Raw genomic sequence first — 26,523 nt, 5'->3', positions numbered from 1 at the left:
CACTTATGCTGCTGAGCTAAATCCCCAGCCCCCCTTTTTTTTTTTTGAGAGGATTTTGCTAAGTAGTTCAGGCTGGCTTTGAACTCAGGATGAGCCTTGTGTCAGCCTCCCAAGTGCTGGAACTACAAGAGTGTGACACTATGCTTTGCCTATCTGTTAATCCTAACACTGTCCTCACATAGTTATTGTCTATTTTACCTTTTGTTTGTTTTGAGACAGTCTGGCTATAATCTAGCCTGGCCTTAAACGCACTATATAGCCTCCAACTTGCAACAATTTTCCTGCCTCAGCCTCCAAGTGCTGAGATCACAGAACTGTGCCGCCACGCACAGCTATTTTATGAGACCACACTGTTGACTACATTTTTTTTTTTTTTTTCTTTTGAGACAGGGTCTCACTACACAATTCAGGCTGGGCTTGAGCTCACTTTGTAGCCCAGGCTAGTCTTGAACTTGCAAAGATCCTTCTGCCCCAGCCTTCTGAGTGCTGGGATTATAGGCATAAGCCATCACACCTGATTTTGATTACATTTTGCAGACAGCCTTATTAATATTCAAAGGGTTTCTGATTGAGACACCAAAATAAAAAAAAACCCACAAAAACTGGAAGCACTTAGTAAAATCTTTTTTGAATGAATGAGTGAAACAAAGACACAAATGAGAACACGTTTTTTAATGGCGATGGAACCAAAAGGTGATAGCCTCGCTTTAGTTCCCCTCACCCTCAACGCAACTGCTACCCCAATTCCAGGTTTTCAATGTAAGGAGACAGACAAATAGCGAGACTGAAGAAGCGCTGAAGCTCAGTCCTCAGCCCGGAGTTGGCAGATGGGTGGCCCAGGTTGCTATGGCACCGCCTTGGGCTCCACCCTGCCCCGCCCGCGCAGTCTTGGTTTTTTTGGCAGGCAGTCACGTGTCCCGCTGCGTAACCACACCTCTGCTCCTGCGAGCAATGTCCAGTGATCACGTGTGATAGCAACAGATCACGTGGCTTCCAGGTTCCCTCCGCCCCTCGTCTCACTGCCTCCTCCCTGTCAAAACCCCTCGGACCTCTCCTCTGCGCATGGGTGGTGATCACATGTCCCGAACATCCGGCGCTCGCCCCGCCCCCCGAGTTTCCGCGCGCCTCTCTGGCAGCTGGTCACATGGTGAGGGTGGGGGTAAGGGGCCCTCTCTAGCCTGCGGCCTGTGTCTATGGTCCGGCCTGAAGTGTCCAGCTGCCCCAGGCCGAACTCTGGTGTATGGATCGGTGGGAACTGGCTCCGGGGCCCCGATAACGGGCCACCCCCGCAAGTTCTCAACTTGGCGTAAGGTAAATGCAGCCCCTTCCCTGGAATGGGGGGCCGGTCCCCGCCCCCCCAATGGCTTCCCACGCGTGCGCCTCTCGGGCTGGCCCTGGAAGGGTTGGCCAAGGGCGGGAAAAGGGGCCTTTGTAGTCGTGGGAGGTGTAATGTTAGAGACGGGTATAGAAACTTCGATGCGGGTCGTGTGTTATGGGCGATCTCATTTGTGTGGACTACAATGGTTTTTAAGGGAAACATTTTTCTGGTGGAACTGAATGGAGTTGGGGGGTGGGTAGTAGAGTCGTTGTGTTACCCTGACAGCTCCTTGAAAGTTGAGAAGGGAATATGGAGGTCGTAATGAGGTCTTTGCGCTGTTTTCTGTGGGAGCCACTTTGTTGCTGCAGGCTCGTACTATTCTAACTCTGGAAGGAACTTTTTGGTAGTACAAATATCTGTGATTATAGGGTCTCCCCTGATCTGAGAATGGCTACCTCTCGATATGAGCCAGTGGCTGAAATTGGTGTTGGTGCCTATGGGACCGTGTACAAGGCTCGAGACCCCCACAGTGGCCACTTCGTGGCCCTCAAGAGTGTGCGAGTACCCAATGGAGGGGGAGCTGGAGGAGGCCTGCCCATCAGTACAGTACGTGAGGTGGCCTTGCTAAGGCGGCTGGAGGCATTCGAGCATCCCAATGTTGTCCGGTGAGAAGGTGGAGGGTTGGCAGGGGGTAAAGGGAAAAAAATAACCTCTGAGTAGGCTGTGTGGTCAGGAGAGAAAGTGGGGACTCTGCCCTGAGGAAATAAATTCAAAACATGTTGGATCAAAGGGGATTGATCAGTGGGTGACCGTTAATTCAAACCAGGCTGATGGATGTCTGTGCCACTTCTCGAACTGACCGGGAGATCAAAGTGACCCTAGTGTTTGAGCATGTAGACCAAGACCTAAGGACGTATCTCGACAAAGCACCGCCACCAGGCTTGCCAGTTGAAACCATCAAGGTAACTGGAGTGGGTAGATAGTGAGAAATGGAGTGGGACCTTTGTCCTGTAACATGGGATTTCTGGCATGGTGTCTGGTTTCCAGTAAGTCTGTACCTCTCTCTTCTAAACCAGGATTTGATGCGCCAGTTTCTAAGAGGCCTAGATTTTCTTCATGCCAACTGCATCGTTCACCGAGACCTGAAACCAGAGAATATTCTGGTGACAAGTGGTGGAACTGTGAAGCTGGCAGACTTTGGCCTAGCCCGAATCTACAGCTACCAGATGGCCCTTACACCGGTGGTTAGTGAAAAGAGGGTAGCCCAATGGGTTCTGCTTGAGGATAGATTGATTGTGCATGGTAGTTGAGAAGTCCTGTGTTTTACATCTGTAGTTAAGTAGTTGTGATTCATAGTAGCTAAGATGGCTGTCATGCACCTTTCCTGCTCTCTTTAGGTGGTTACACTCTGGTACCGGGCTCCTGAAGTTCTTCTGCAGTCTACCTATGCAACACCAGTGGACATGTGGAGTGTTGGCTGTATTTTTGCAGAGATGTTTCGTCGAAAGTATGGGACCCAAACCTTAAACCATCTTGAGTTCCCCAAATCTCTCTGTTCATGAACTACATCCATACCCTGCCCATTCTTTTATTTGAGTACTCCCCACTACCTTGCCCACAATCAGAAGCTCTGAAATGTTGTGGAATTACACAGGTTATGTCTTTATTCTCTATACTCTCTATTTAACAATAGTAGTTTCACTATTATTTTGGAAAATAACTGCTACTCTGTACGCTTTCTCTCCTTAGACCTCTCTTCTGTGGAAACTCTGAAGCTGACCAGTTGGGCAAAATCTTTGAGTAAGTGGTCATGAACAAGGGAAGAGTCTTCCATTCTGAATCCTGTTTCTGCTGAGTTTACATCTGGGGGTGGGAGCTGGAGGACCCAACTGACCAGAGTTCTGTTCCCATCACAGCCTGATTGGGCTGCCTCCAGAGGATGACTGGCCACGAGATGTATCTTTACCCCGAGGAGCCTTTTCCCCCAGAGGACCTCGTCCAGTACAGTCAGTGGTACCTGAGATGGAAGAGTCTGGAGCACAGCTACTGCTGGTATTAGGCCTGGGTGTGGGGTGGGGTTGGGGTGGGAAACGGAGTAAATAGCACACAAGGGCCCAGACTACCAGTTTATGAGACCTGTTTGGTAGATAGGCTGCAGTTTTCATCACGCTGTGAATGATCACCCACAAAGAGTGATGTAGAAAGTAGCCCTCCCCAGGTACGGTAGATGTGGGCAACAGGCTTTTCCCCCATGGTTTTCTGACCTTTGCCTGTTCTCTTAGGAGATGCTGACATTTAACCCACACAAGCGAATCTCTGCCTTCCGAGCCCTGCAGCACTCTTACCTACATAAGGAAGAAGGTGACCCAGAATAAAAAGTGGAGTGGCTGCCATGGAAGGAAGAAAAGGTGCCATTTCCCTTCTGGACACTTGAGTGGAGAAAACACTCAAGTGAATGAGAAGGGGACCTCTGCCATTGTCTCTGAGGCTGTGGTGCGCCTGCAGTTTTTTACAGAGAATATTTTGCTGCCTTAATGATACTCCCCATCCACCCTCCTTTTGAGGTCTATAATCTTATGCCCCATTTCTCTACACTAAGGGGTATATTTCTTCCCCCACCTTACCTTTATACTGGTTCTTTTTTTATACAGGAAAACAAAAACAAGACCAAAAAAAATGTTGTCTTCTTTTTTTAATGTTTCTTTTCTCTGATTGGCTTTGCCAAAGGGAGAGGAGAGAAATCAAAGGGAAGAACCTCTCTGCAGAACCTTAAATACTCTCCCTAAGTTACACAGGGCCTAGGCAGTCAGTGGAGCCCCTTAACTGGCAAAGAGAAATTAAGGTGCTTCTTTGATTATAAAGCTTAAAAGGGATTTATTTTTATATTCACCGAACTTCCTCAAGTTCCCATACATCTAAGAGTTCTTCATAGTTTTCTGGGCTCTATTCCTGATTGATCCTTGGAGTCAGGTATGCTGAGGTGGTCCAGCATGTAGAAGAGTAAAGAGGGGAAACAGCTATAAATGACTCCAGGCACCATTCACAGGAGCTGTCCACATCCACGTGGGAGAGGAGGATGAAATTTTTGTTTCTATTTCTTATTCCCATCAACATGTGAAGGGCCTAGTCAGTCACTCAGTTTTAGGGTATGTGGCAGAGGGCCTTTCCTTTTTCTCAAAGGATATAGACTCCAGGTTTTCCTTAAGGGAGAAGTAAAATGTTGAGAGAGCAGGAAAGAAGTCAAAAAGATCCAAAGTCTCATAAAAAGGCGCTGGGGTTAGCTCGAGGATCCTTCTGATTCCGAAATCTCATTGCTAGCCAGACACCAAGTATCTATAGGAAAAAAGAGAAAGAAAGAGTGCTAATCAGTTGTTAATGTGGGAGAGAGGGCTGACAAAGGACACATGTACATGAAGGAACTGGAGAATATTACCTCTGTAAAGCTAAAGAAGAGTCCGACACCCCCTAGGATTTTTAGAGCTTCATCTGAATGCCTAAGAAACTTTTGTCCACACATCTGGCATGTGGAGCTTCTGTTCCTGCAGAGCTGAGGGTGAAAAGTATACCAAAAAATGCAAAGTTGTTAACTTGTCCTGTGTAGATAATTAAGGTGAATGACCCTTATTTACTAGTATCTGACCAGTGTCTTACAGACTAAAATCTCACTTGTCAAATCACCATTCTATATAGCCTTGCTTCCATCAACAATATCAACACAAGAGAGCTGCTAGAGAGGCAAATGTCATTTAAATTAAATATGCCAATTCGGGCACTGTCCTTAACTAGTTTCTACCTCCTCTGCTTTGTTCCCCCACCTCCCAACTCACTGCATTGCAGGAAGTATCATCTTGGTACTGGGTTGTGAGGTTGAACAAACCACAGCAGTCAAAACTTCTTTCCAGTTCATGCCGGGTAGTGTTGCTTATGGCCCACCAGGAGGCATTGATGACATCTGTCTGGAGGACACAGGCAAAGGGAAGTTAATCTCCCTACATATTTATCTCGGTTAAAGTGCAGGTTCCTATTAGAGCAAAGAGTATGTCTCAGAAATGCAGTGTGTTGGGATTATAGAAAATAAATGCTTTCTCAGATTCTATCTAAAGCATTCTCATGAATTACCCATACATCCCAGAGGAAGCAAATGGCTCAAGTCTGGAGTGGACCTAGGGATGATTTGGGGTAGTTAGGATCAGACTAAGGGAACTAGGCAGGAGTGGGTTGGGGACAACTGTCAAGTATTTAAAAGGTATCCTCTTACCTGTGTGCTGCGGTTAATAGCCAAACATGAACAAGAAGTTCCAAACTGAAAGATGAAGACCAGACCAAGGATGATCATATACTGAGCCGGAGTGTTATGGAAAAATATGTAGATTCTTTAATGCTCCATTTAAAATAACAGGTCTCATTCACAGGAATTACACAATTATGTCAAGTTGAGAACAGATTCACTAGTCCTTGTTTGTGGCCTCCGGTGTAGGGCAGGGCATAAGAAATGTTCCCAAGACCCTTTAAATCCTCTAAGCTATCTTCCTACTCTACTCTCCCAAGAACCCCAGTGACCTATCACTTCAGGTCAGGATACAAAGAATAGCAGGACTTGGTGATGGTTGACAGCACCCACCAGTCCAACCACTGCGATGAGGAGAAGGAAGACTCCTACAGCAATGACTCCTCCAATGATGTGGATGTTGGACACCAGACCCAGGCCCTTGCCCCAAGCAGCCACTCCAATGAGCAACAAGCCCACCAGCTACAGGAAACAAACAGGCTACATCTCAAAAGAATTCTAGAATGCTGCACCAGCAGAGATTAATACAAAGGAACTGAGGCAAAAATAGGACAATCAAGCGGGGTGTAAGTGGACGGTCTTAACGAAGGAGGTTGCAAAGGCTGCAGTGGGAGGAGGCAAGGTCAGCAGTCTTCAAACATACTATGGGAACCCTCAGCATTATCCGTCGTTTCTATTTTGGGAAGAAACTGGTTCACAGAAGTGAGAGATGAGATTTTATACCCACAGTCCCCACCCCAGACAAGCCTCTTCATCACCGGAAGTCTCTCCTCCCCACGGAAGTTGACAGGAATCCCCTCTTCGCCGGAAGTGCCTGGGAATCTTCCCGGAACCCCCAGTACACCCCTCTCCCTGCCGGAAGTCCCCTGGACATTCTCCCCATTCGCCTTTCCACCCTAAAGCTACCCCCACCTCCAAAACCTCACCATATAGACCACGTTGAGAGCGCACAGCGCATTCTTGGAGCAGGCAAAGCCACCACAAACCATCTCCCCAGCTCTGGGGACCCAAGCGATCCCAAGGACTTGGGGGAGGGTACTGGGGACCGTCTCCTAAGACCGCCACAGCTTCTGTCTCTTTAAATCAAGGCCAGCCAAACCAAGTCTGCGTCTGCAGCGACCCACCCCTGCTAATGGATTGGCGAAACTTAAGGCTAATCCAGGACCTCAATGGCTTGAATGCCAGTCAATCTGAATTACGTCACCAACCCGCCTCTCGGCTCCTCCCTCACTTTCTTCATTGGACGAAACTTAAACCAGGAGGTAGGGTTTGTAGCCGTTCTCAGACTGCCCAGAGCCTAAACTTTAGAAACCCGGATTGAAAACCGGGCTTTCTGTGGTCAGAGTTGAGCGAGCTAATGCGAGGAGGCTATGGAGAAATTGAGTAGTCCAGCGGGGAGGCGCACACCGTAATCCCAGCAGTTGGGATTCTGTTCATTTTGGACTTCTGTTCAAGTCCTGCCTGGGCAAATTTAGGGAGCCCACCCCCGCCCCCTCTCAAAGAATAAAGGCTGGGGCTGGAGCTCGGAGTGAGGGTCCTAAATTCAGGCCCTGAAAAAGGGGCTTCCAGAGCTGAACAGAAAGGGCTCCGCCCCTAGAAGGAGGACTCTTCCCTGCCTCTCCCCCTTGTCCCGCGGTGACCTCATGATGACGATGACACTATCGCTTGGTTGTTACTGTGTCACACTCGAGAATACCCAAAAGAGCTCAATTTTGAGCTCAGACCCGACCACAGAGATTCCTGGTTGGGCATAGCAACAGCCAAAACCACGTTTGTGTGTTACCAGCACACATGTTCTGTTCCAGATCCCTTTATGCCTGAAATTCATTGTGGAGTACAGCAGCCTCTGGCCGTCGCAGTCTTCTTGATAAAGCCACAGGTGTACACACGCACACATACACACCCCAGAGGTGTGGTCAGCATCTTCAGAGCACAAACCTGACCCCTGGCTTGCAACAACTGATCTAAAAGGAGCAGTCTGAGATACAAAGACAAGAAGCAGCAGGAGTCTCCACATTTTCTCTACAGAGGAGGTGGTTGCTCAATACTGTAACTGTTCACTATTACACAAGTGCTCAGTCTGCCCTTTTCGTGGGAATTGGCAAAGTGGTAATCCCTCTCCCTCCTAGAAGAAGCAGTTTTAGTGGAAACAAAAAAGAACCCTTCACATAGAATGATTCTGTTGTGTGGCTGCTAAAATAGTATAGTTTTATAGCTAGAATCAGATTACATAGATTCAAAGTTTGCCCCCTACTAACTGCGAACTCTATGTCTATTTCATCTGTAAAATGGGCTACATAGGACACTTAGCTCTAGCAATACACCTCTAACGACTTCTGGATTGTAATGAGGAATAAATGAGTTAGTGTGAGTCATGTGTGGTGGCACACCCCTTTAATCCCAGCATTTGGGAGGCTGAGGCAAGAGGGTTGGCACAAATTTGAGGCCATCCTGGGTTACACTGAACTGAAGGCCAGTTTGAACTAAACAGCAAGACCTTGTTGAAGTAAATAAATAAATAAGCATATGTAGAATGCTTAAAGCTGTATGTGGCTCATAGGAATACTCAGTTTTAGGTACTACTTACTGTTCAGGCCATCTAACAGATTGTGTCCAATCCCATTTTATATCTCAACTACACGAACATTCACATGTTTATAAATGTCCTTCCTAAATTACTATCGATTTATGCCAGGAGAAGAGAAATTTGGCAGGGCCAAAGAGGTCCAAGCCTTGAAACAAAATAATTAAATCAAGCTACAACTACCAACCCTAATTACACCCCCAGTGTCCATTTTCTCCTTCCTCGACTACTTTCTTTGCTTTCAGGTCTTAAATTAAGAGCAAGACAATGGTATTAGGGAGAACTGATTGGCAAGCATCTTGATTGTGTGTTTGTCAAAAAAGCTATTAGTAGGGGCTGGGGATTTAGCTCAGCGGCATAAGTGTCTGCCTTGCAAGTGTGTGGTTGTGAGTTCGATCCCTGGTACTGATTTTTTTAAAAAGCTATATAGTAAGTTCAAGGCTAGCCTGACCTTCATAGTTAGACCCTATCTGAAACAAAAGATAAATAAAATAAAAATTTATAGGAGACCTAGACCCATATCTATGTTTCACCAGTAATTAGCCTCTCTGTGCCACAATTTCCTTTTTTCCATAATGGGGATAAATAACTCTACCCCTGTGTCTGTCACAAGGGTAATATATATTGAGTTATATTGTAAACTACTAAATATTATATACATGTTAATTATTATAAAAGCAATTGACATAGCTCATAGTAGTATCTGGCTATAGGATACTTTCCTTCTCTATAACTCATTCTTCCCATAACTAATGTTGCCTTTTAAACAGGAGTTGGTTGCAGTGGATAGCTGACTAAGGGAGGGTGGCAATGCAAGATATAATTATGCAGGTGTCAGTAGGGTAGCGAGTATAGCTGTGCACTACAATTCAGGGCTGTACGGTAGCAGTTCATGTGTGTGGATTCCTGTGTATTTGATGCAGTGCAAATTTTCAGATCTCCCAAGAGTCTGGGATTATATGTGAGTCCTGGCTGGACACATTCTCCTAGAACCAACGCCTATTTTAATTAGCCACCTCTCACAGGGGTCCCTGGGACCTTGTTAAGGACTCTTCCTCCACCTGGCTGGGGAATCATAGCAGGGCCTGGCTGATGGGGCAGATAGGCCAACGCTAGAGGGAGTGGGAGGTGCACAAGGTAGTTCTGTCCCAGGCTGTGGGTTTGAAACTCACCAGTCAGGAAGTGAGGCTGACACACGGAAGGGCGGGCTGTGGTGGAGAGTTCTGAATAATAGTTCTGGGGAACAGCAGAAGGGCCTTCTGGGGTTTGGGGTCTGTGGGGCTCTGTGGGGGCCATGGGCTTCAAGGCCAGAGGTTGCTGTTAGTCTGGCAAGACAGGTCTGGGCAACATGCATGCCCAGAGGCAGTTAGCTGTAGCCACAGTGAGAGCAGAAATCAGACGACATGAGGTAGCCAAGCAGGCTCTAAACCGCCTCAGGAAACTGGCAGAAAGAGTAAGTGACCCTGATCTCCGGGACAGCATCCAGACCTCACTGGGCACCATACGAGGTAAGAGAATGATCAGCACCCACTTTGGATGTGTTGAAGACCAGCAGGTGCATATATGGGCTAGCTGTGTCATATCTTAGATACTTCCTAGTCCCCAAGATGGAGCTGGGACTCTGAGGAAGAATACATTTGGGGAGAATGGAAAATGACATGAGAGATATTTTCCCCGCAACTCTGATCCTTCTCCCAGGAAAATGAAATTCAGGTCACTGTTTAGCTGACCTTCTTGGCAATGAAGTGGGTGAGTATGGGGAAGATGGGCCGTGACAGACCCATGGTAGACGTGGTCCAGCCTAGGGAGTCAGAACAGGAAACAGTCTGGGGCAGGAGGTTCTGGGACTGGATAATGTGTTCATTCCCAGGCCCCACTAAGGATCAGTGACCTCTTGTTCTCTAGATACAGAAAGTAACAGAGAGAGAGAGAGAGAGAGAGAGAGAGAGAGAGAGAGAGAGAGAGAGAGAGACACGGAGACGGAGAGGAAGGGAGGGAGGGAGAGAGAAAGCAGAGATAGAGATAGACAGACAACAGAGAAGGAAAGACAGAAGTACGGGGTGGGGGAGCATGCAGAGTATCTCAGGCTCTCAGGCACACACTATCATTTAAACATCATGCTCTGCATAGCCTGAGTACAGAGAGGTTCACAGAACTCTCCTTAGTCTCCTCCCCTCCCCATGTTCCTGTTCCTGTCTTCCCCCACACACACCTTCCGCTCTACCTCCTTAGTGCCATTAGAGCAAGTGATGACAACACCGGGAGGAAGTGCTGCCATGGCAACACCATCAGCCACATCCTCCTGCCCACCCCAGTCTTTAGTCCTGTGGTAGGGCCCCAATAAGAAAGCGTCCCTGCATCCACACGGCCCACTGCTAAGGAACTGGTGGAACTGGATGTCATTTCCAGCTTGCTCTCATTTCATTCTTCTCTGAGATACCAAAGAACTCACAAGAGCAAACCTCTGCCCTTGTGGAGGGTGTATAGTTGAAGCACGTTCTCTGTCAGATGGATCCTGATCTCTTCAGCCACTTCAGTTTTCTCCATTCTTAGCTGCTTATGGGGAAGGGAGTGAGGATGCAGGGAAGGCCTTCCTCATGGGAGAGGTCTCCAAAGTATAACTGGGAGAAGGAACCATTGGTTTGGGTTCCTAGTAAGATAGCATAATCTCTTTCTATGCACCTTCTTCTCATTGCCCTTCTGAGCATTGTGTCAGCTTCTGTCCCACATTTTTTTTTTTTGATTGGACCTACACCTACCATGTTCCCTGATAGTCTTAGTTGGAAAGGCAGGCCTAGAGGGAGTGTAGCCCCACTCAGAAAGAGAGACAGAGACAGAGACAGACACACAGAGAGAAAAGGGTATCTAGCCCAGATAAAGAATCTCCCCTTACAGGTGCATGATGCATGCCTGTAAATCCAGTACTCAGGAGGCTGAGGCAGAAGGATCACCTACAGTCTAAGGCCAGCCTGGGCTGCACAGTGAGTTCAAGGCCAGCCTGAACTACATAGAGAGATCCTGCAAAAAAGAATCTCCCTTTTTTGGGGGGAGAGAAAAGTACAGAGGTGTGGAAAAGTAGAGGGTGAAGTAGGTAGAGGCTGAGAAGATTCTAGTTTTTTTTCCCCTTTTATGGTGCTGAGGATGGAACCCAGGGGTTCCAGGGCTTTGTACATGATAGGTAAGTGCTCTCTACTGGGTTATACCTCTAGTCCAAGGTTCTAGTCTTCGTAAATAATTTGCTCTACAACTTCCCTAAGAGTCAGGATTCTGTTCCCATTGAACATGAAGGAAAACAGGCCATCCCAGGAAGGAAGATTAAGGCAGAGCCAACAATTCCTCACAATCTCCAGAAGAGACTAGTGAGGGTTCTCCTGCCTATCACTGGTGTCATCCTGGTTCTACAGGAAGTCAGGGGGAAGCTGCTGACCTCAAGACAGGACCTGGGAGGGACTGGGCACAAGTCTTTGGGAGACCAAAGGACACCCAGCATCCTGGTTCAGCACCCCCACCCTTACCAGGCCAAGCAAACTGAGGGCTCTTGCCTCCAAGAGCCGCCCACGGCAGCACTTATTATAGTCTAGGATGCGTCAGGAGGGTGGGACGACAAATCAAGGGACAGTGAGGAATCTCCACATCCTGGGGAGGGGTCCACAAAACTGCAGGAGATCTCCTCCAGCCCAGCCCACCTAACCCCGTGGGGGTCTCAGCCTTTTTTTTCTCTATGTGCCTTTGTAGGCTTCTCAGTGAGGCTGCAGGACAGAGAGCCTTGAACTCCATGGTCCTTTAGAGGGGTGGGCAACACAGCAACACAGAGCAAATGGTGTCCATTGGTTGTGCTTACCTTTCTTTAACCTTCCAAAAGCGCTGCCCCATAAAGCTCAGGAGACTAAACGGAAACTCAGAGGAGGCCAGCTGCTGCTGCCTCAACTGAGGGGGTCCTTATACTGGGGGGCAAAATACCCACAGGTGGGTAACCAGGTGTGAGGGTAGTGCCTTCACTAACCCAGCATCCCCTGGCGGGCCCCCACCCACAGTACGCACCATCCGTCCTCTCTGTGTATCCCTGCTGCTTCTGAGGCACTCTTGGAGCTCTGGTTGCTATGGAGACTGGATGCATTTTGGTATGGGGGGTGTAGATTGGTAGATGTAGTTCTATTCCCTCTACCTTGATCTGGGGACTTGGTCTCACCCCAGCAGTCAAGGCTCTTGAGTCCTAATATCTCTTCCCCCGCAGGCAACCCCCCATCCCCCGCTAAGTTCCATGTTTGTCCCCTTCCCTGGGGAACACTTTTCAAGTTCACTTTGGGACAGTCAGCGCAAGTCAGAGCCCCACCAAAGCACTAAATGTGGAGATGTGGGTGGGAGAGGGAGCTGGGTGATGAGAAAATGAACTTATCCAGGTACAGAAAGGGGAGAGGAGTCCTGGGGAAAGGATTTCAGGGTTCCCTACTTTCCCACTTCAGCTCCCCTAGAACTGGCAGTGACCCCAGTTTTCTCCGTTTCTGGCAACTGTCACCTTTACCCCTAAATACCACACCCCGACAGTCGCTCCCACAAGTCGCTGCCCAACCTGGCTGGCGATAGGAAGGGGCTAGGTTGTAGGAGAAGGTGAGTCCCAGTCCCAGCAAATCCAGCCCAGGATTTGGGAGGGAAATCCAGTCCTGGATTTTGTACCGCCCTCGCAGACAGCGGTGCTGGTGGAGAGGTGGGGGGGAGAGGAGGTGGGGGGGGCCGGGGGCCGCCTCCTCCTCAATGTGAGGGGAGCGCCCGGACACAGCGCGCATCCGGACCCAGCCGAACCCGGGCGAGGCCCCGGGACTCTGCCGAGATCTCACGCCCCCTCCCCTCCTAGACCCCAGACCCCAGGGTTCCCACCCCCTCCCGCTCCCTCCTTCCTCCCCCGCCACCTCCTGTATCTCCATCCCCAGCATCCTCCCCGCGCCCCTGCGAATCCTCCCCACGGCCAGCCCCGCTAGCTTCCCACCCTCAAGACCCCCTCTCCGACTGCATCCGCGCCCCTGTCCCTTGAGTCTCTGTTTCCCACCCCTGTCTCTCCCGCACCGGTTCTTCTCCCCCAGCCTCTGGTCCCCTTTTCTGCCTCTTTTCCTCCATCTCCCCCATTTGCCCCCCACTACTGTCCTCCCCGCCCTCCTCCGCCCATCTCGGCGCCCCCACCTAGGCCAGGGTGCACGGTCCGGCGCGCCTCCCTGGAGCAGCACCAAGGTCCCGGGGCTCCAAGGGGGTGGGGGCGCAGGGCGGGGAGCATGGGGAGGGGGCGCCCCATGTGATGGGAGGGGGGCGCAAGCGGAGGCGGCGGAGGCGGCGGCGACAGCGGAGCCGGGCCAGGGGCTCAGGGGGGTCCGGGGACTGGGGGCAGCGAGCAGGGCGGTTCCATGGCCGGGCCCCCCTGAGGCAGTCCGGGGGAGTCCCCTCCCCTCCCCAGCTCGGGGCTCTCTGGGCCCCATGAGCCGGGGCGCGGGCGCGCTTCAGCGCCGGACAACGACCTACCTCATCTCGCTGACCCTGGTCAAGCTCGAGTCGGTTCCTCCGCCACCACCTTCTCCGTCTGCAGTCGCGGCCGGTGCTCCCGGGGCCAGAGGCACCGAGCCTGGGGATCCGGGCAGTCCCCGCGGCGCGGAGGAGCCCGGCAAGAAGCGGCACGAGCGCCTCTTCCACCGGCAGGATGCGCTGTGGATCAGCACGAGCAGCGCGGGCGCGGGGGGCGCGGAGCCCCCGGCCCTGTCCCCAGCTCCGGCCAGCCCAGCCCGCCCTGTGTCCCCTGCACCCGGCCGCCGCCTGTCCCTCTGGGCCGCCCCTCCCGGACCCCCGCTCTCCGGGGGTCTGAGCCCCGACCCCAAGCCTGGGGGCGTCCCCACCTCCTCCAGGCGCCCTCTACTCAGCAGCCCCAGCTGGGGGGGCCCGGAGCCCGAAGGCCGACTGGGCGGCGGTGTCCCCGGCTCGTCCTCTCCGCACCCCGGCACCGGGAGCCGGAGACTCAAGGTGGCGCCTCCTCCGCCGGCTCCCAAGCCTTGCAAGACCGTGACCACGAGTGGAGCCAAAGCCGGCGGGGGCAAAGGCGCCGGCAGCCGCCTGTCATGGCCCGAAAGCGAGGGCAAGCCCAGGGTCAAGGGGTCAAAGAGCAGTGCCGGGACTGGAGCTTCTGCCGCTACGGCCGCCGCCTCAGGGGGAGGGGGCGCTGCAGCCACGACCTCTGCTGGGGTCGGGGCTGGGGCCGGAGCCCGAGGGAAGCTGTCCCCTCGGAAAGGCAAGAGCAAGACCTTGGACAACAGTGACTTGCACCCAGGACCGCCTGCTGGCTCTCCTCCTCCGCTAACCATTCCGGCCACCCCGACTCCAGCCGCTGCTGTCGCCGCCGCCGCCTCCACGCAGCCCCCCGGGCCTGCACCTCCAATAACTCTGGAGCCTCCAGCTCCGGGTCTGAAGCGGGGCCGGGAGGGGGGCCGAGCATCCACTCGTGACCGCAAGATGCTCAAGTTTATCAGCGGTATCTTCACCAAGAGCACAGGGGGGCCACCTGGCTCCGGGCCCCCTCCCGGAGCCCCAAGCCTGTCTTCTGGCAGCGGGTCTAGGGAGCTGCTGGGCGTAGAGCTCCGCGCCTCCCCTAGTGAGTAGGGTCAGGACTTGGTAGCGGGACGGGAGGGCGCCTGGAATGCTCAGTTGGGGTGGGAGGTGACGACGTGAGGAAAACAGGGAAGGCTTTTCCGTCGGGTGGGCCGTCGGGTGGGCGGATGAGCCAGGCTCGCTCCTCTGCCGCGGCCTGAGGCAAAGAATACAAGGTTTTGAAGAGGGTGAGCAGCTGCATGTGCGACGTGAGAGGTGCCTTGATTTTGGAGGGACTCGGAACCGAGCCTTCTGGGAGATGATGCCCTTGGTTAGAGTGACAGAGGCAATTGCGCTCAGAGAAGTCTAGAGGGACAGCGAAGGAGAAGCGGCGAGAAGCCTCAGTTTCCCCTGAGCACTTGGGCAGGTGGCCATCCAGTGACCTTGCAGGCAGCTCCTCAGCAGGGACAGGTATTCTGTGTCGGAAGCAGGCTCGCGGTGTTCTCCCCGCGACGGCCACCGAGTGGGCCGCCCGCGGGCGTGCGGGGGCTGGAACGTGCCGAACATTTCAATGCGGAGCGAGAGCGGGCAGGGTGAGGCCTCCCGCCCCGCGGCCCACCCCCGCCCCGCAGCGGGTCCGCACCCCCGGGGCTGGCCCCGTGTGAGTCAGGGGGGCGGAACTGCTGCAGAGACAATTCTTCCCCCAGAGCGGGGAGGCGGTTCGGGGAAGGTGGTGTTTTGCTTATTTATTTCCCAGGGGTGTCTTTATGACTATTTTTTAACTGGGGGAGACAGGCAGGGACTCGGTTCGGCTCGCACTCCCCAGAGAGGAGGCGGTCTGGAAGCGGGGGCGGCCCCGGGGCTTGGCTCTGGAGCGGGTGGGAGCAGATGGCTCCGGATCCCAGAGTTCCCGCCGCAGCTGCGGCGCCCCGGGAACGTCCGGCAGTGTCAGGCGTGGGGGCTGGCCCCGGCCTGCGGAAGGAGCCTCGGTGCCCCCAGTCCGTGGCTTCTCTGGCCTACGGACGCAGCCCTGCCTCGCAGTTCTTTCAGAGGAGCTTGTGAGAAGGCTGTGGAAGAGGGAAGCTAAGGAAAACCCCTTGAGGTGTGAAGAGGAGTCAGGGCCACCGTGCCATTGACCTTGAAAACGGGAGGGAGAGCCAGCTGTCACCTCAGTTTCTCCACGTGATGGAGGTTGAGGAAGACTCACTCCTGTCCAGCCCTGCCCTGGGGAGGGGGTCTTTCCAGAGGGAAGAACCTGCCACTGTCAGAACACTACTTTCTTAGTCTGGAGCAAGTACCCGCGTTTGGGGATGTGCTTTAAGGAAGATGCCAACTGAAGTATTTTTGTCTTGCTAGCTCTGTTGCTAAGCAACCACTGAGCGGCAGCAACAGCTGTGTGGAGAGGCTGGGATGGGAGGACTAGGGACCACTCAGACCTGTCTGTTTCACACACCTCTCTGTGAAAGCAGGGTCCTCGGAGTTTGGGGAGCTGCAAAGAAAGGAGGGGTGACTGGGGGTCTAGAGTCCTACTGCACCAGAGCCAACCCTCTTACCGCCCCTCTTCCGTTGTAGAGGCTGTGATCAATAGCCAGGAATGGACTTTGAGCCGCTCCATTCCTGAACTGCGTCTGGTAGGTAACCCAGGCCCCTGGCCTGCAGGGATGATTAACCTCTCCCCACTGCGTTCTCTGCGCTCCTTTCACCTCTCTCCTGTCGTCTTTCTGTGCAAAGAGGACTAGTTTTCCAGTTCTCTGGAGACTACCTTCATTACACTATTGTTGGGCTTGAGACATCTGCGCAGCTTTTTATTCTCTAGTCCTTACGCTCTTTTCTTTGCTAGTCCAGGGCTCTCTTCCAAGCTTCTCTTCATTTTTGACTTCTGGCCTTTGCCCCTTCATCTTCTCTTGCCTAAAATAGGGACACACACACACACACACACGTATGTCTAATATATTTCCTAAACAACACAAAAAAGCTGGTCCTTAGCTGCTGACCTTCACCTTGTAGTCCACTTCAAGCTCAGGATCATTTCTTAATATGCTTCTACCCAGTTGCTTTCTCCTGACTATCTGTCATCCAGGCCCTGTAGGATCTGCTTGGGTGAATTAACACTGCCAGTCTCTTTGGGTTCTCTGGCTTGAGCAGATCCAAGCAGCTTTCCTCTCCTCAGTTTTATCTCTGCTTTTCAACCTTACTTTCAGGGTGTTCTGGGTGACACCAGGAGTGGGAAGTCGTCACTCATCCACCGATTCCTGACTGGTTCATACCAGGTGCTGGAAAAGACCGAGAGTGAGTTCTTAGGAGCCACAGTAAGCTAAGGATTAGGGTTGGGGGGCCAGTAAGACCAGTACCTGGGAAGGTGTGGAGACTAAGGTGAAGGATAAAGCCATACTAGTTAGAGTATTTGTGTGACCTGTCATCTCTGACCTGTTTATCCTCAACTGTTCTGGACAGGTGAGCAGTACAAGAAAGAGATGTTGGTGGATGGGCAGACTCATCTGGTGCTGATCCGAGAGGAAGCTGGGGCTCCTGATGCCAAGGTGAGGGGTGGAGGACACACGGTGGGGAGGCTGCCTGCGGTTGATACTGGGCAACAGAGAGGGCTCTGGCTTCCCTCTGCATAACGTTCAAAAGAGTGGACCTATCTGACCCTCCCTTTGCCTTCCCACCTCCCGCAAGTTCTCAGGCTGGGCAGATGCTGTTATCTTCGTCTTCAGCCTGGAGGATGAGAACAGTTTCCAGGCTGTGAGCCGTCTCCATGGGCAGCTGAGCTCCCTTCGTGGGGAGGGGCGAGGAGGCCTGGCCCTGGCACTGGTAGGGACACAAGGTAAGAAGGGGTTGGGAAAAGCGCTATTTTCAGGGGAACCCTCGATGCCTCTAGGATATTACCCAGCATGAGAGTGAACATGGTAAGGTGTGGAAATGACCACTTCGGTGTCAGTAACCCTCTAGAGAGAGCCTGATCTCCAAATAAGGTAGTCATAAAATGAAACGTACCAAGGTCTGAGTAGGGAAAAGAAGACTACCAAGGAGAAAAAGACAGTCACAGTAGCCATCTCTATCCCCCTCCTGAGATGTCATCTGCCATGTATTCATACCCTGCCATTTCCTGATGGAACCACAGGACACACAGAACATCTTAAGCAGTACGGATAGAAAGCTTTCCATTTCCCCCTTCCTACAGCTGAGTCAGGCTGATACCTTTAGAAAGAACTTAAGCTGAAAATGAAGGAAATGCTGGAGAAAACAAGAGTGCAGAAAACCTTTCTGTGACTTAGAAGCTCTGAGACTCTCCACCAGAGCAGGAAGAGCTTTGCTTTCCAGTGCTGCCTGTGTCAAGCCACCAGGACTGTGTGTGGATGCTTGCGCTGCAGATGCTGGCCTCCATCTGTTAGTTGCAGCCTGGTTTCTCACTGCAGAGCGAATAGCCCACCTGTTATTACCATGGGTATCCAGCCTTTTCCTGGTGTATGTGCCTATCCTCTCACTCTCAAGACGGGTCAACTGAGTTGCAGAGTAGAGTGTTTATCACTTGCGAGTCTCAGACATTTTTCAAACCTTGTCAGGAAGCTCCCTCACCTCTGGAGTATTCTTTGAAAACACACACACTCATGCACATACACCTCACACAGGCTCCTTACACAAAGCTGGATTTGTGAGCTGGATCCAGAACCTGGTGGCTTATACACTCCATTCCATGTACAAATTGATAGACCCCCCACCTCCCATGTACCTGGAGCACAAGGGAAAGGGAATCATGAACAGCAGAGAAGGAGCCTCTCATCTATTCCTGCCCCCTTTTCGGTTTTCAGACAGGATCAGTGCTTCCTCCCCTCGGGTGGTGGGTGATGCTCGTGCCAGGGCTCTGTGCGCAGATATGAAACGCTGCAGCTATTATGAGACTTGTGCAACCTACGGGCTCAATGTGGATCGGGTCTTCCAGGAGGGTGAGTGTGGAAATACCAGCATATGTGGGAACTGGGAGGTTATGAGCCGGGAGTATTGTAGAGGCCCAGTATCTAGACCTCTAATGTCTGATAGGGCACTAGCCTCTGTGGGAGTCAGGACAGAAACTGGCGAGCCCACCGGTGGCATGGTGACCAGTGAAAGTTGGGGCTCATGTTATCTCCTGGGATTTTCTCAAAAGTAGGCATGGAAGAGTAGTCTTGGGAATCTGCCCTGTTCACACCTCCTTCCTCTCCCCCTCCACTCAGTGGCTCAGAAGGTGGTGACCTTGCGCAAACAGCAACAGCTTCTGGCTGCCTGCAAGTCCCTGCCCAGCTCTCCAAGCCACTCAGCTGCTTCCACCCCTGTAGCTGGGCAGGTGAGTTGATGTTTCAGAGACAAAAAGGGAGGGGCTGGGGATCCAAACACAGATACAGAATACTAAAAGATGTTGGGGGAGTTGGCAACAGGTGGAAATGGCAGATAACTTTGTAGACAGTGCATTGGGCTGAAATTCAGCCAGGTTTGAGGTGCCATCTGCAATGTCCTTGAACAAGTCACCTAACCTTCCAAGGTTATCTGAAAGATCGAATGGCATAATACGTGAAAAGTCAGTCTGCAAAACTGAATGCACTCTAGACAATGCTAGTCAGAATTTTCATTATGCATGATAATGTCAGTGAATAGTGATGAGATCAGGGAGCGTCTCCAATTCCCCATAACTGGATGTAAGGGTAGCTTGGTGGAGGAGAGGTAGCTCAACTCTGCTGGCTTTTCCTTGTCCCTAGGCTAGTAATGGGGGCCACACTAGCGACTACTCTTCTTCCCTTCCATCCTCCCCCAATGTTGGTCACCGGGAACTCCGAGCTGAGGTGGCTGCAGTGGCTGGATTGAGCACCCCAGGGTCCCTGCACCGGGCAGCCAAACGCAGGACCAGTCTCTTTGCGGTATTAAACATCCCTACCCTCCTGTCTTTCCCATCTTCCCTAGTTCACAGATCCCTCTGGTGGGCCCTTCTTCATTTGTCTTCCCTGTCCTTCTCTCTATTTTTCATCTGATGGATCCCAATAACCATTCTAGAATCGCCGGGGTAGTGACTCTGAGAAGCGAAGCTTAGACAGCCGGGGAGAGACAACAGGGAGTGGGCGAGCCATCCCTATCAAACAGGTGAGTGGTCCCAGGGCCAGGGAAGGCTGGAGCCAGCTAATCTTAGCTAGATTTCCTCTCTCATGTGTCTTTTCATATTCTAGAGCTTCCTACTAAAGCGAAGTGGCAATTCCTTGAACAAAGAATGGAAGAAGAAATATGTGACCCTGTCCAGCAATGGCTTCCTACTGTACCACCCCAGCATTAATGTGAGTGGCAGAAAGTGGACCACACTGCCTAGCCTTGTAGGCCCTCCTCCTCTACCTCATGCCTCTGACAAGCATGAGTATCATTCTGGGAAGCTCTAGTTCTGTTCACTTAAGTTTAATAAGCACGTTAAGAGCCCACCATTTGCCCATGCTTGAGAGTGAAGGTTATTTCATCTCCCCAGGAACTTAGTGAGAGAGCACCTAGGAAGGGCCTGGCCCTGGCCTGCTAAATTGGGAATGCTTTCAGGAAGAGATAATGCTAGGCCAAGCCTGATGGATCCATCCCCTAGAAGCTCATCCCAGTCCAGTCAGCACTCAGAGCCCCATCCCATACTAGTTACTGCTTTCCAGCACCCAGAGAGATCCCAGCCTCCTGTACACTCTCAATCCCTGTACCCCTCCAGGATTACATCCATAGCACCCATGGCAAGGAGATGGACTTGCTACGAACAACAGTCAAAGTCCCAGGCAAGAGGCCCCCAAGGGCTATCTCTGCCTTTGGCCCTTCAGCCAGCATCAATGGGCTGGTCAAGGACATGAGCACTGTCCAGATGGGTGAAGGCCCTGGTGAGTGGGGCTCATGACAGAAGAGCAAGAGAGAAGCCAGGACTGGAGAAAAGGGTGGAGAAGGAGGGGAGTGGGGCTGGCACTGGATAAGTGGAAAGCGAGTGATAAAGAGGGGTTACATAGGAGAGGGGGCCAGGAACAGAGAGGTTCATGGGGTTTCATCTTCCTCTTCTGACAGAAGCCACTATTCCCACACCAAGCCCCAGCCCCAGCCCTAGTTCCCTGCAGCCACCACCAGACCAGACGTCGAAGCACCTGCTGAAGCCAGACAGAAATTTGGCCCGAGCCCTCAGCACTGGTCAGTGGGATTACCCTCCATCCATCGTTTTCCAGATACAGTGGGCTGTTGGAGGCCGAGGGATGTAGCTCAGTAGTAGGCCTAACATATGCAAAGTCCTGGGTTCAATCCCCAGTGCCAAAAAAAAGGAGAGACAGAGACGACTTACAAATGGGATGTGGGTGGGAAGTGAAATCAGGGTGGAGGCTTAGAACTGGAATACATGCTGGAGCGAACACATGGAGTGTCTGCTGGGTGCCCAGCACCAAGCCCAAACACACTGTGGCTATCACAATAGTTAAAACATGGGGGCTCTAGAGCCACGCTGCCTCAGTAGTCCTGGCTTGCCACATGGGCAAGTTACTTGACCTCTCTTTACCTTGGTTTCCTCATCGATAAAATGGAGACAGTAATTTCTTTCTTTCTTTTTTTTTTTTTTTTTTTTTTTTTTTTTTTTGGTCTTTTTCATTTTTATTGGTACCGGGGATCGAACTCAGGACCGTCTGCTTGCAAGGCAGGTGCTTATGCCGCTGAGCTAAATCCCCAGCCCCGAGACAGTAATTTCTACCTTGAAGGATTGTTTCAGGGTTTAAACAAACTGAAAACAATATCCAGCATATTAATCAGCCATCACTGTTTGGAATGTTTGGAATATAAGAGCGAGTAACATTGTAATATCACAACAACCTTATCAGGTCAAGATTATTATCCCTATTTTAGAGATGAAGAAACTGAGGCTTAGAAGGTTGAGTGACTTGCTCAAGGTCTGAAGGGCAATAAGTGGGAGAGCCTGGATCTGAGTGCAGGTTTGACTCTGAACCACTCATCTATCCCACCTCCCACCTCCCCAGGACTGATCCAAGGGGACCTCGTGGACAGGGACAAAATGCCAAAGATAGTTCAGGGGAAGAAACAGGCTATCAAGAAATCAGGAAATCTGTGGAGGGCACAACTGAGGCAGCTATATTCCCCTCTCTAAGACTGTACCCCATCTGGAGACCTGAGCCCCCTGAGTCGGGAACCCCCGCCTTCCCCCATGGTGAAGAAGCAGAGGAGGAAAAAATTGACCACACCATCGAAGACTGAAGGTGCAGCGGTGCAGGCTGAAGGTGAGACCCTGATGGGCAGTTCCACTCCCACCCTGGACCCGCATCCTGACATCAGACCCCTGGCCTGACTCCTGCAGCAGGAGGAAAGTGCCTGAGCTGAATGCTTGGCTATCATTAGCACTGCGCACGAGTTAGTGGGAAAATGGATGGCACCCCGTCCCTGTCCTTCCCCGTTCCTCAGCCAGTGCCTTTACCCAGTGGTCCCCAGCCCCTGTTCTCAGTGACTCCCCTAAATCTGTAGCCCCTCCCTCTCCTGATGACTCTCTAGTTCTTGTTCCTGCACTCATCTCCACTTATGACCCATTACCTACACACCTGTCCCTAATGACTCAGTCCACAGCCACTCTGACCATCCACCTTCTTCTCCCAATAACTTTCAGTGGCTGCCAAGTTTCCTCAACAATCCTTGACCACAGTAATTCTCATTTCTGGCCCCCAGTCTCCAGCCCAGGCCCCTGTACTCCTTTTGAGCCCCCGGGCCCTCTCTTCCCAACCTCCCACCCTGCTCTGGTCCCCTTCCCCTGTGTTCACTCAGACTGAGACCCTCCCTTCCCTGCAGAGACCAGGCTCCTCTCTGGTCGTGAAAACCCCATGCCCCTGCTCTCTGCCGGGTGCTCAGACCGGGTTTCCAGATCTGCATCCTCTCATGGCTCTTGGCTTTCGCTCCACTCTGCCCCGGGGCCACTGACTTTAGTTCTGCTTTCTCTCCCCATCTGTCTGTCCTGCTTTGTCTCTGGCACTTTCTGTCACTATCTCTCCATCTCTCCATCTGCCTTTTTCTCCTTTCTTGGTCTCTGTTTTGCTCTCCATTCTATCTCTATCTCCTTTGCTTCGGGAAACCAGCCAAGCGCAAAATGTGGAAACTAAAATCCTTTGGTAGTTTAAGAAATATTTATAAAGCAGGTAACAAGTGGGGAGCTGGGAGGGGTGCTCAGCTGGGGTGCAGAGGGTGGGGGTGCCCCTGCCTCTCCCTGCATGTGCTCGGGCTTCCTGCTACCCCCCACCCTCTGCTTCCCCTCCCCCTACTGCCCCATTCCCAGGGGCTCGGGATGGACATCAGGGAGGAAGGGTTTGGGGAAGGCAGACCCTGCTTGAACGCTGTCCCTCATGACCCCATCCCATCCCCCCACCCAGAGGAAAACTTTGAGTTCCTGATCGTATCCAGCACTGGTCAGACATGGCACTTCGAGGCAGCCAGCTTCGAGGAGCGGGATGCCTGGGTCCAGGCCATTGAGAGTCAGATCCTCGCTAGTCTGCAGTGCTGTGAGAGCAGCAAAGTCAAGGTAATGGTTTGAGGGGTTGAGTGGGTGGGAGGAGAGCAAAGGTGTCTAAGAAGAGGAGGAGGGGGCAGCCAGTACTGACCCAGCCCCCTCTGCAGCTGCGGACAGACAGCCAGAGTGAAGCTGTGGCCATCCAGGCAATCCGGAACGCCAAGGGAAACTCTATCTGTGTGGACTGTGGGGCCCCCAGTGAGTGCAAGAGGGCAGCAAAGGGGTCTGGCAGATGGCCCTGTGGGCCAGGGAGTGTGGTTTGCTGGAGTCAGCGGGCAGGAGGGTGTCTATCTGCACTGCCTAATCAGAAACCAACCTCCGCACACCGTCCCCGTCCCCAGACCCAACGTGGGCCAGCCTCAACCTGGGCGCACTCATCTGCATCGAGTGTTCTGGTATTCACCGGAACCTGGGCACACACCTGTCCCGTGTTCGCTCACTCGACTTGGACGACTGGCCGCGGGAGCTGACCCTGGTGCTGACGGCCATTGGCAACGATATGGCCAACCGCGTGTGGGAGAGTGACACTCGGGGCCGTGCCAAGCCCACGAAGGACTCTTCGAGGTACATGTGAAGGAACATATCAGGGGACTTGGCTCCTAACGGGGCCTATGGGTAAGGGCCGAGGTCCCTAGAGCCCTTTCAGTTGGCTCCTTGTCTTGTAGGGAGGAACGGGAGTCGTGGATTCGCGCCAAGTACGAGCAGCTGCTGTTTCTGGCACCGCTGGGCACTACGGAGGAGCCGTGGAGTCGCCAGCTGTGGGCCGCCGTGCAGGCCCAGGACGTGGCCGCCGTGCTCCTGCTGCTGGCACACGCGCGCCACGGGCCGCTCGACACCAGCGGGGAGGACCCGCAGCTCCGCTCCCCGCTCCACCTGGCGGCTGAGTTGGCCCACGTAGTCATCACCCAGCTGCTGTTGTGGGTACGCGAGTGGGCGTGACATTGCCAGAGGGACCCTGGCAGAGGGGTTGGAAGCCTTGGGGAGGCGGTGTGCGCTTGGGGACGCGCGGCCACGTGACCCTCTCGCTTTCTAGTATGGAGCGGATGTGGCGGCCCGCGACGCGCAGGGCCGCACGGCGCTGTTCTACGCGCGCCAGGCTGGAAGCCAGCTGTGTGCCGACATCCTCCTCCAGCACGGCTGTCCCAGCGAAGGCGGCAGCACGGCCACCACGCCCAGCGCAGCTACCACGCCCAGCATCACCGCCACCCCCAGCCCTCGCCGCCGGAGCAGCGCCGCTAGCGTGGGTCGCGCCGACGCCCCGGTCGCGCTGGTATAGTGGCCCTGCAGCGGGAGAGACACCCCCACCCCCGCGCGGGCCGGGCACGACCACACTGGTTGGATCACCGGACAGACGCACCCACTCACCTCTCCGACGCACACCCCGCCCCACGAGAGCACTTCCTACCCCCACGCGAGCACAGCCCCCACGCCTCCCCAGAAGACACGAACTCACCTCCCTCTCCCCAACGAGGCATGGAGACCCCAGCTCGACACACCCCTTCACTATTTTCACGCTCGAATTGCTCTGGGTCTGCCCGCCCGCCTGGTGTTTGCAGAAGGGACGCCCCCATCGCTGTGCCGGGCGCTTGGACTTGCCCGCTCGCGCGCGCCCCTAAAGGCGGGAAAGAGACCTAGCTCTGCCTACTCGACAGTCCTATGGCCGGAGCCCAAACCCAGGCTGGTTCCTGGGGCGATGCCTCGCCAGAGGGAGGGGTTCGTACGTGGAGGGCTAGCCCTGGGATTTGGGGCCAATAAGGGATCCCTTACTCCTTCCATGCTGATCTCTCTGCCCTGTGAAGGGGAGAAGGGCAGCGAGGGGCAGGACCCCTGCTGCTCATGGAGGTGGGGGCGTCCCTAACCCTTTCCGTGAAAGGGACCAAGAGCAGTGGAAATCAGAATGTCCCCCTACACCTACCCATGGATGGAAGCTAACGGACCAGGGGGAGCTAAGAGCCCGGTTCCCTCCTCTGCAATCCTGGGAGGGAGAAGAGCTGGCTAAAGGGGCTGGGAAAGGGCCTTGTAATTTATTGCTTTGTTCCCCGACATGGGGGTGGGGTGGGCAGGGGCGTGGGGAGGGTGTTTTGGGATAGGGGAAGCCAAGGGTGGGCAGGGGCGGGGCGGGGTGCTCTCGGGTTGTGTCTGTGCCTGTGACTGCGTACCTGTGACTGTGCAGCCCCGTGGTGATCTGGGGTAGGGGGCACCCCTACAATGGGGCCCCTCCCCTATTCTTTCTTTCTGTCCAGCCCCTCCCTCCCGCTGGAGCAGCTCCAGACCCTTCCCGCAACCTCACGCTCCCCCTAGCCGGGGCTGAGAGGGTGTGCAGTGGCTGCGTTTTCCAGGCCCCTAGGCCCCCAAAAGGGGGTGATGGGGTGGACTTAACCTAGCCCAACTATGCCTCCCTCAACCAACCCAGCCCTTGGACCGTCTGTGTCAGTGGTTTCCGGTCTTTTTTTTTTTTTTCTGGCTAAAATATTTTGCAAAAGACCAGGTAATTGGGAGGGAAGTAGGGTGGGGGCAGAGGGGATGCCCCCCACTCATTTCCTCAGAGGCAGGTGGTGTGAATCTTAAACAGCAATTAAAGAGGAAGTGATTTTGTCTAGGAGGTGAGCTGCTGGTCTGTTCTTGAGGAGGCAGGTCAGGGTATGGCCTTGGTCGAGGGGGGGAACTGGAGGTGGGAATGGGCTTGGCAGAGATGCCTCCTGCCAGGCCATCAGCAGGGCAATGCCCAGGGATTCATATGATGAACACAGATAGACCTGGAGGTGCACATGTGAGGATCCTGGGAGCAGAGAAGTCATACTTGCAAGATGACTCCAATTCTTGGAGAGGGGGTGTGGGTTTAGGAGTGGATAGGCCTGTGGGGCTGGGGTGAGAAGACAGGTCACTGGGGTTAGAAACAGAACATAAACGGATCTCATTTTGAAGCCTCACCCTCCATTCCCTAGCTAGAGGCCTTGGGCGTTTGCCCTCAGTGGCATCTGTTTACTTATAATCCCCACACTTTCTGCTCAGAGGGAATCTGGTAGGTATGACAGCCCTAAAGAGGGCTGCTGTAAGCATTTATTCCCCTTGCACACCAGGTACCGGAAAAAGACTTGAGAATTCTTTTGGCCATGATCAGGTGCCAGGGAGGGTAGGGGTGAAACACCGCCTGGCAGACGCTTCCCAGCTGGCTGTATGTCCGCAAGCTCTGTCATCTCTGTCATCACCCTGACAGTGGCTGAGCTGCAGTTCTGCTCAGGGACATA

The 26,523-nt window shown here is 53.2% G+C and overlaps 3 protein-coding genes across 10 annotated transcripts; 2 read left to right on the top strand and 1 right to left on the bottom strand.

Annotated features, from left to right (window-relative positions):
- The first annotated feature begins 1,080 nt into the window (after window positions 1–1,080).
- Cdk4 (cyclin dependent kinase 4) lies at window positions 1,081–5,414 on the top strand. 2 transcript variants are annotated; one of them, XM_003476128.5, is made up of 8 exons: window positions 1,084–1,311; window positions 1,747–1,983; window positions 2,145–2,280; window positions 2,395–2,562; window positions 2,716–2,825; window positions 3,068–3,118; window positions 3,235–3,370; window positions 3,601–5,414. In XM_003476128.5, exons 2-8 carry the CDS (start codon window positions 1,766–1,768, stop codon window positions 3,691–3,693), a joined length of 912 nt encoding a protein of 303 aa, XP_003476176.1. In that variant the 5' UTR covers window positions 1,084–1,311; window positions 1,747–1,765; the 3' UTR covers window positions 3,694–5,414. The 2 variants fall into 2 exon arrangements, with proteins under 2 accessions (XP_063111108.1, XP_003476176.1); XM_063255038.1 differs by lacking the exon at window positions 1,747–1,983 and having other exon boundaries at window positions 1,081–1,311.
- Tspan31 (tetraspanin 31) lies at window positions 3,996–13,655 on the bottom strand. Of its 4 annotated transcripts, XM_003476129.5 has the most exons (6): window positions 6,533–6,734; window positions 5,901–6,068; window positions 5,577–5,657; window positions 5,146–5,274; window positions 4,752–4,865; window positions 3,996–4,651 (listed from the first exon to the last, which is right to left on the bottom strand). In XM_003476129.5, exons 1-6 carry the CDS (start codon window positions 6,593–6,595, stop codon window positions 4,577–4,579), a joined length of 630 nt encoding a protein of 209 aa, XP_003476177.1. In that variant the 5' UTR covers window positions 6,596–6,734; the 3' UTR covers window positions 3,996–4,576. The 4 variants fall into 4 exon arrangements, 2 of the variants coding, with proteins under 2 accessions (XP_003476177.1, XP_023423405.1); XM_023567637.2 differs by lacking the exon at window positions 5,901–6,068 and having other exon boundaries at window positions 5,577–5,621; window positions 6,533–6,732; XR_010049331.1 differs by lacking the exons at window positions 3,996–4,651; window positions 4,752–4,865; window positions 5,901–6,068; window positions 6,533–6,734 and adding an exon at window positions 12,032–13,655 and having other exon boundaries at window positions 5,213–5,274; window positions 5,577–5,621.
- Window positions 9,521–25,877, top strand: Agap2 (ArfGAP with GTPase domain, ankyrin repeat and PH domain 2). Of its 4 annotated transcripts, none has more exons than XM_063255035.1 (19): window positions 9,522–9,698; window positions 16,324–16,382; window positions 16,953–17,040; window positions 17,206–17,291; window positions 17,431–17,578; window positions 18,564–18,698; window positions 18,966–19,075; window positions 19,485–19,643; window positions 19,777–19,863; window positions 19,947–20,051; window positions 20,456–20,618; window positions 20,797–20,916; window positions 21,876–22,004; window positions 22,848–22,907; window positions 23,139–23,287; window positions 23,383–23,473; window positions 23,617–23,839; window positions 23,941–24,196; window positions 24,309–25,877. In XM_063255035.1, exons 1-19 carry the CDS (start codon window positions 9,539–9,541, stop codon window positions 24,549–24,551), a joined length of 2,571 nt encoding a protein of 856 aa, XP_063111105.1. In that variant the 5' UTR covers window positions 9,522–9,538; the 3' UTR covers window positions 24,552–25,877. The 4 variants fall into 4 exon arrangements, with proteins under 4 accessions (XP_063111106.1, XP_063111105.1, XP_003476006.2 ...); XM_003475958.5 differs by lacking the exon at window positions 9,522–9,698 and adding an exon at window positions 13,654–14,815; XM_063255036.1 differs by lacking the exon at window positions 22,848–22,907 and having other exon boundaries at window positions 9,521–9,698.
- Window positions 25,878–26,523: the final 646 nt, after the last annotated feature.

The sequence above is a fragment of the Cavia porcellus genome, unplaced genomic scaffold (genome assembly GCF_034190915.1).
Source record: "Cavia porcellus strain 051 isolate PalLab524CR breed Dunkin Hartley unplaced genomic scaffold, mCavPor4.1 scaffold_8, whole genome shotgun sequence".
In the NCBI taxonomy this organism is placed as follows: domain Eukaryota; kingdom Metazoa; phylum Chordata; class Mammalia; order Rodentia; family Caviidae; genus Cavia; species Cavia porcellus.
Note: the sequence above shows the minus strand (reverse complement) of the source record. Positions and strands in the feature narration are given on the sequence as shown.

Bases quoted from the DNA above. Each gene is read 5' to 3' on its own strand.
- Cdk4 (XM_003476128.5), top strand. From the start codon at position 1,766: ATGGCTACCTCTCGATATGAGCCAGTGGCTGAAATTGGTGTTGGTGCC. The intron at 2,563-2,715 runs GTTAGTGAAAAG...TGCTCTCTTTAG, and splicing joins AGATGGCCCTTACACCGGTG to GTGGTTACACTCTGGTACCG. The intron at 2,826-3,067 runs GTATGGGACCCA...TTCTCTCCTTAG, and splicing joins GCAGAGATGTTTCGTCGAAA to ACCTCTCTTCTGTGGAAACT.
- Tspan31 (XM_003476129.5), bottom strand. From the start codon at position 6,595: ATGGTTTGTGGTGGCTTTGCCTGCTCCAAGAATGCGCTGTGCGCTCTC. The intron at 6,069-6,532 runs GTGAGGTTTTGG...TGTTTCCTGTAG, and splicing joins CTCTCAACGTGGTCTATATG to CTGGTGGGCTTGTTGCTCAT. The intron at 4,866-5,145 runs GTGAGTTGGGAG...TTTCACCCTCAG, and splicing joins ATGATACTTCCTGCAATGCA to CTCTGCAGGAACAGAAGCTC.
- Agap2 (XM_003475958.5), top strand. From the start codon at position 13,654: ATGAGCCGGGGCGCGGGCGCGCTTCAGCGCCGGACAACGACCTACCTC. The intron at 20,052-20,455 runs GTGAGTGGCAGA...GTACCCCTCCAG, and splicing joins TGTACCACCCCAGCATTAAT to GATTACATCCATAGCACCCA. The intron at 23,840-23,940 runs GTACATGTGAAG...CTTGTCTTGTAG, and splicing joins CCCACGAAGGACTCTTCGAG to GGAGGAACGGGAGTCGTGGA.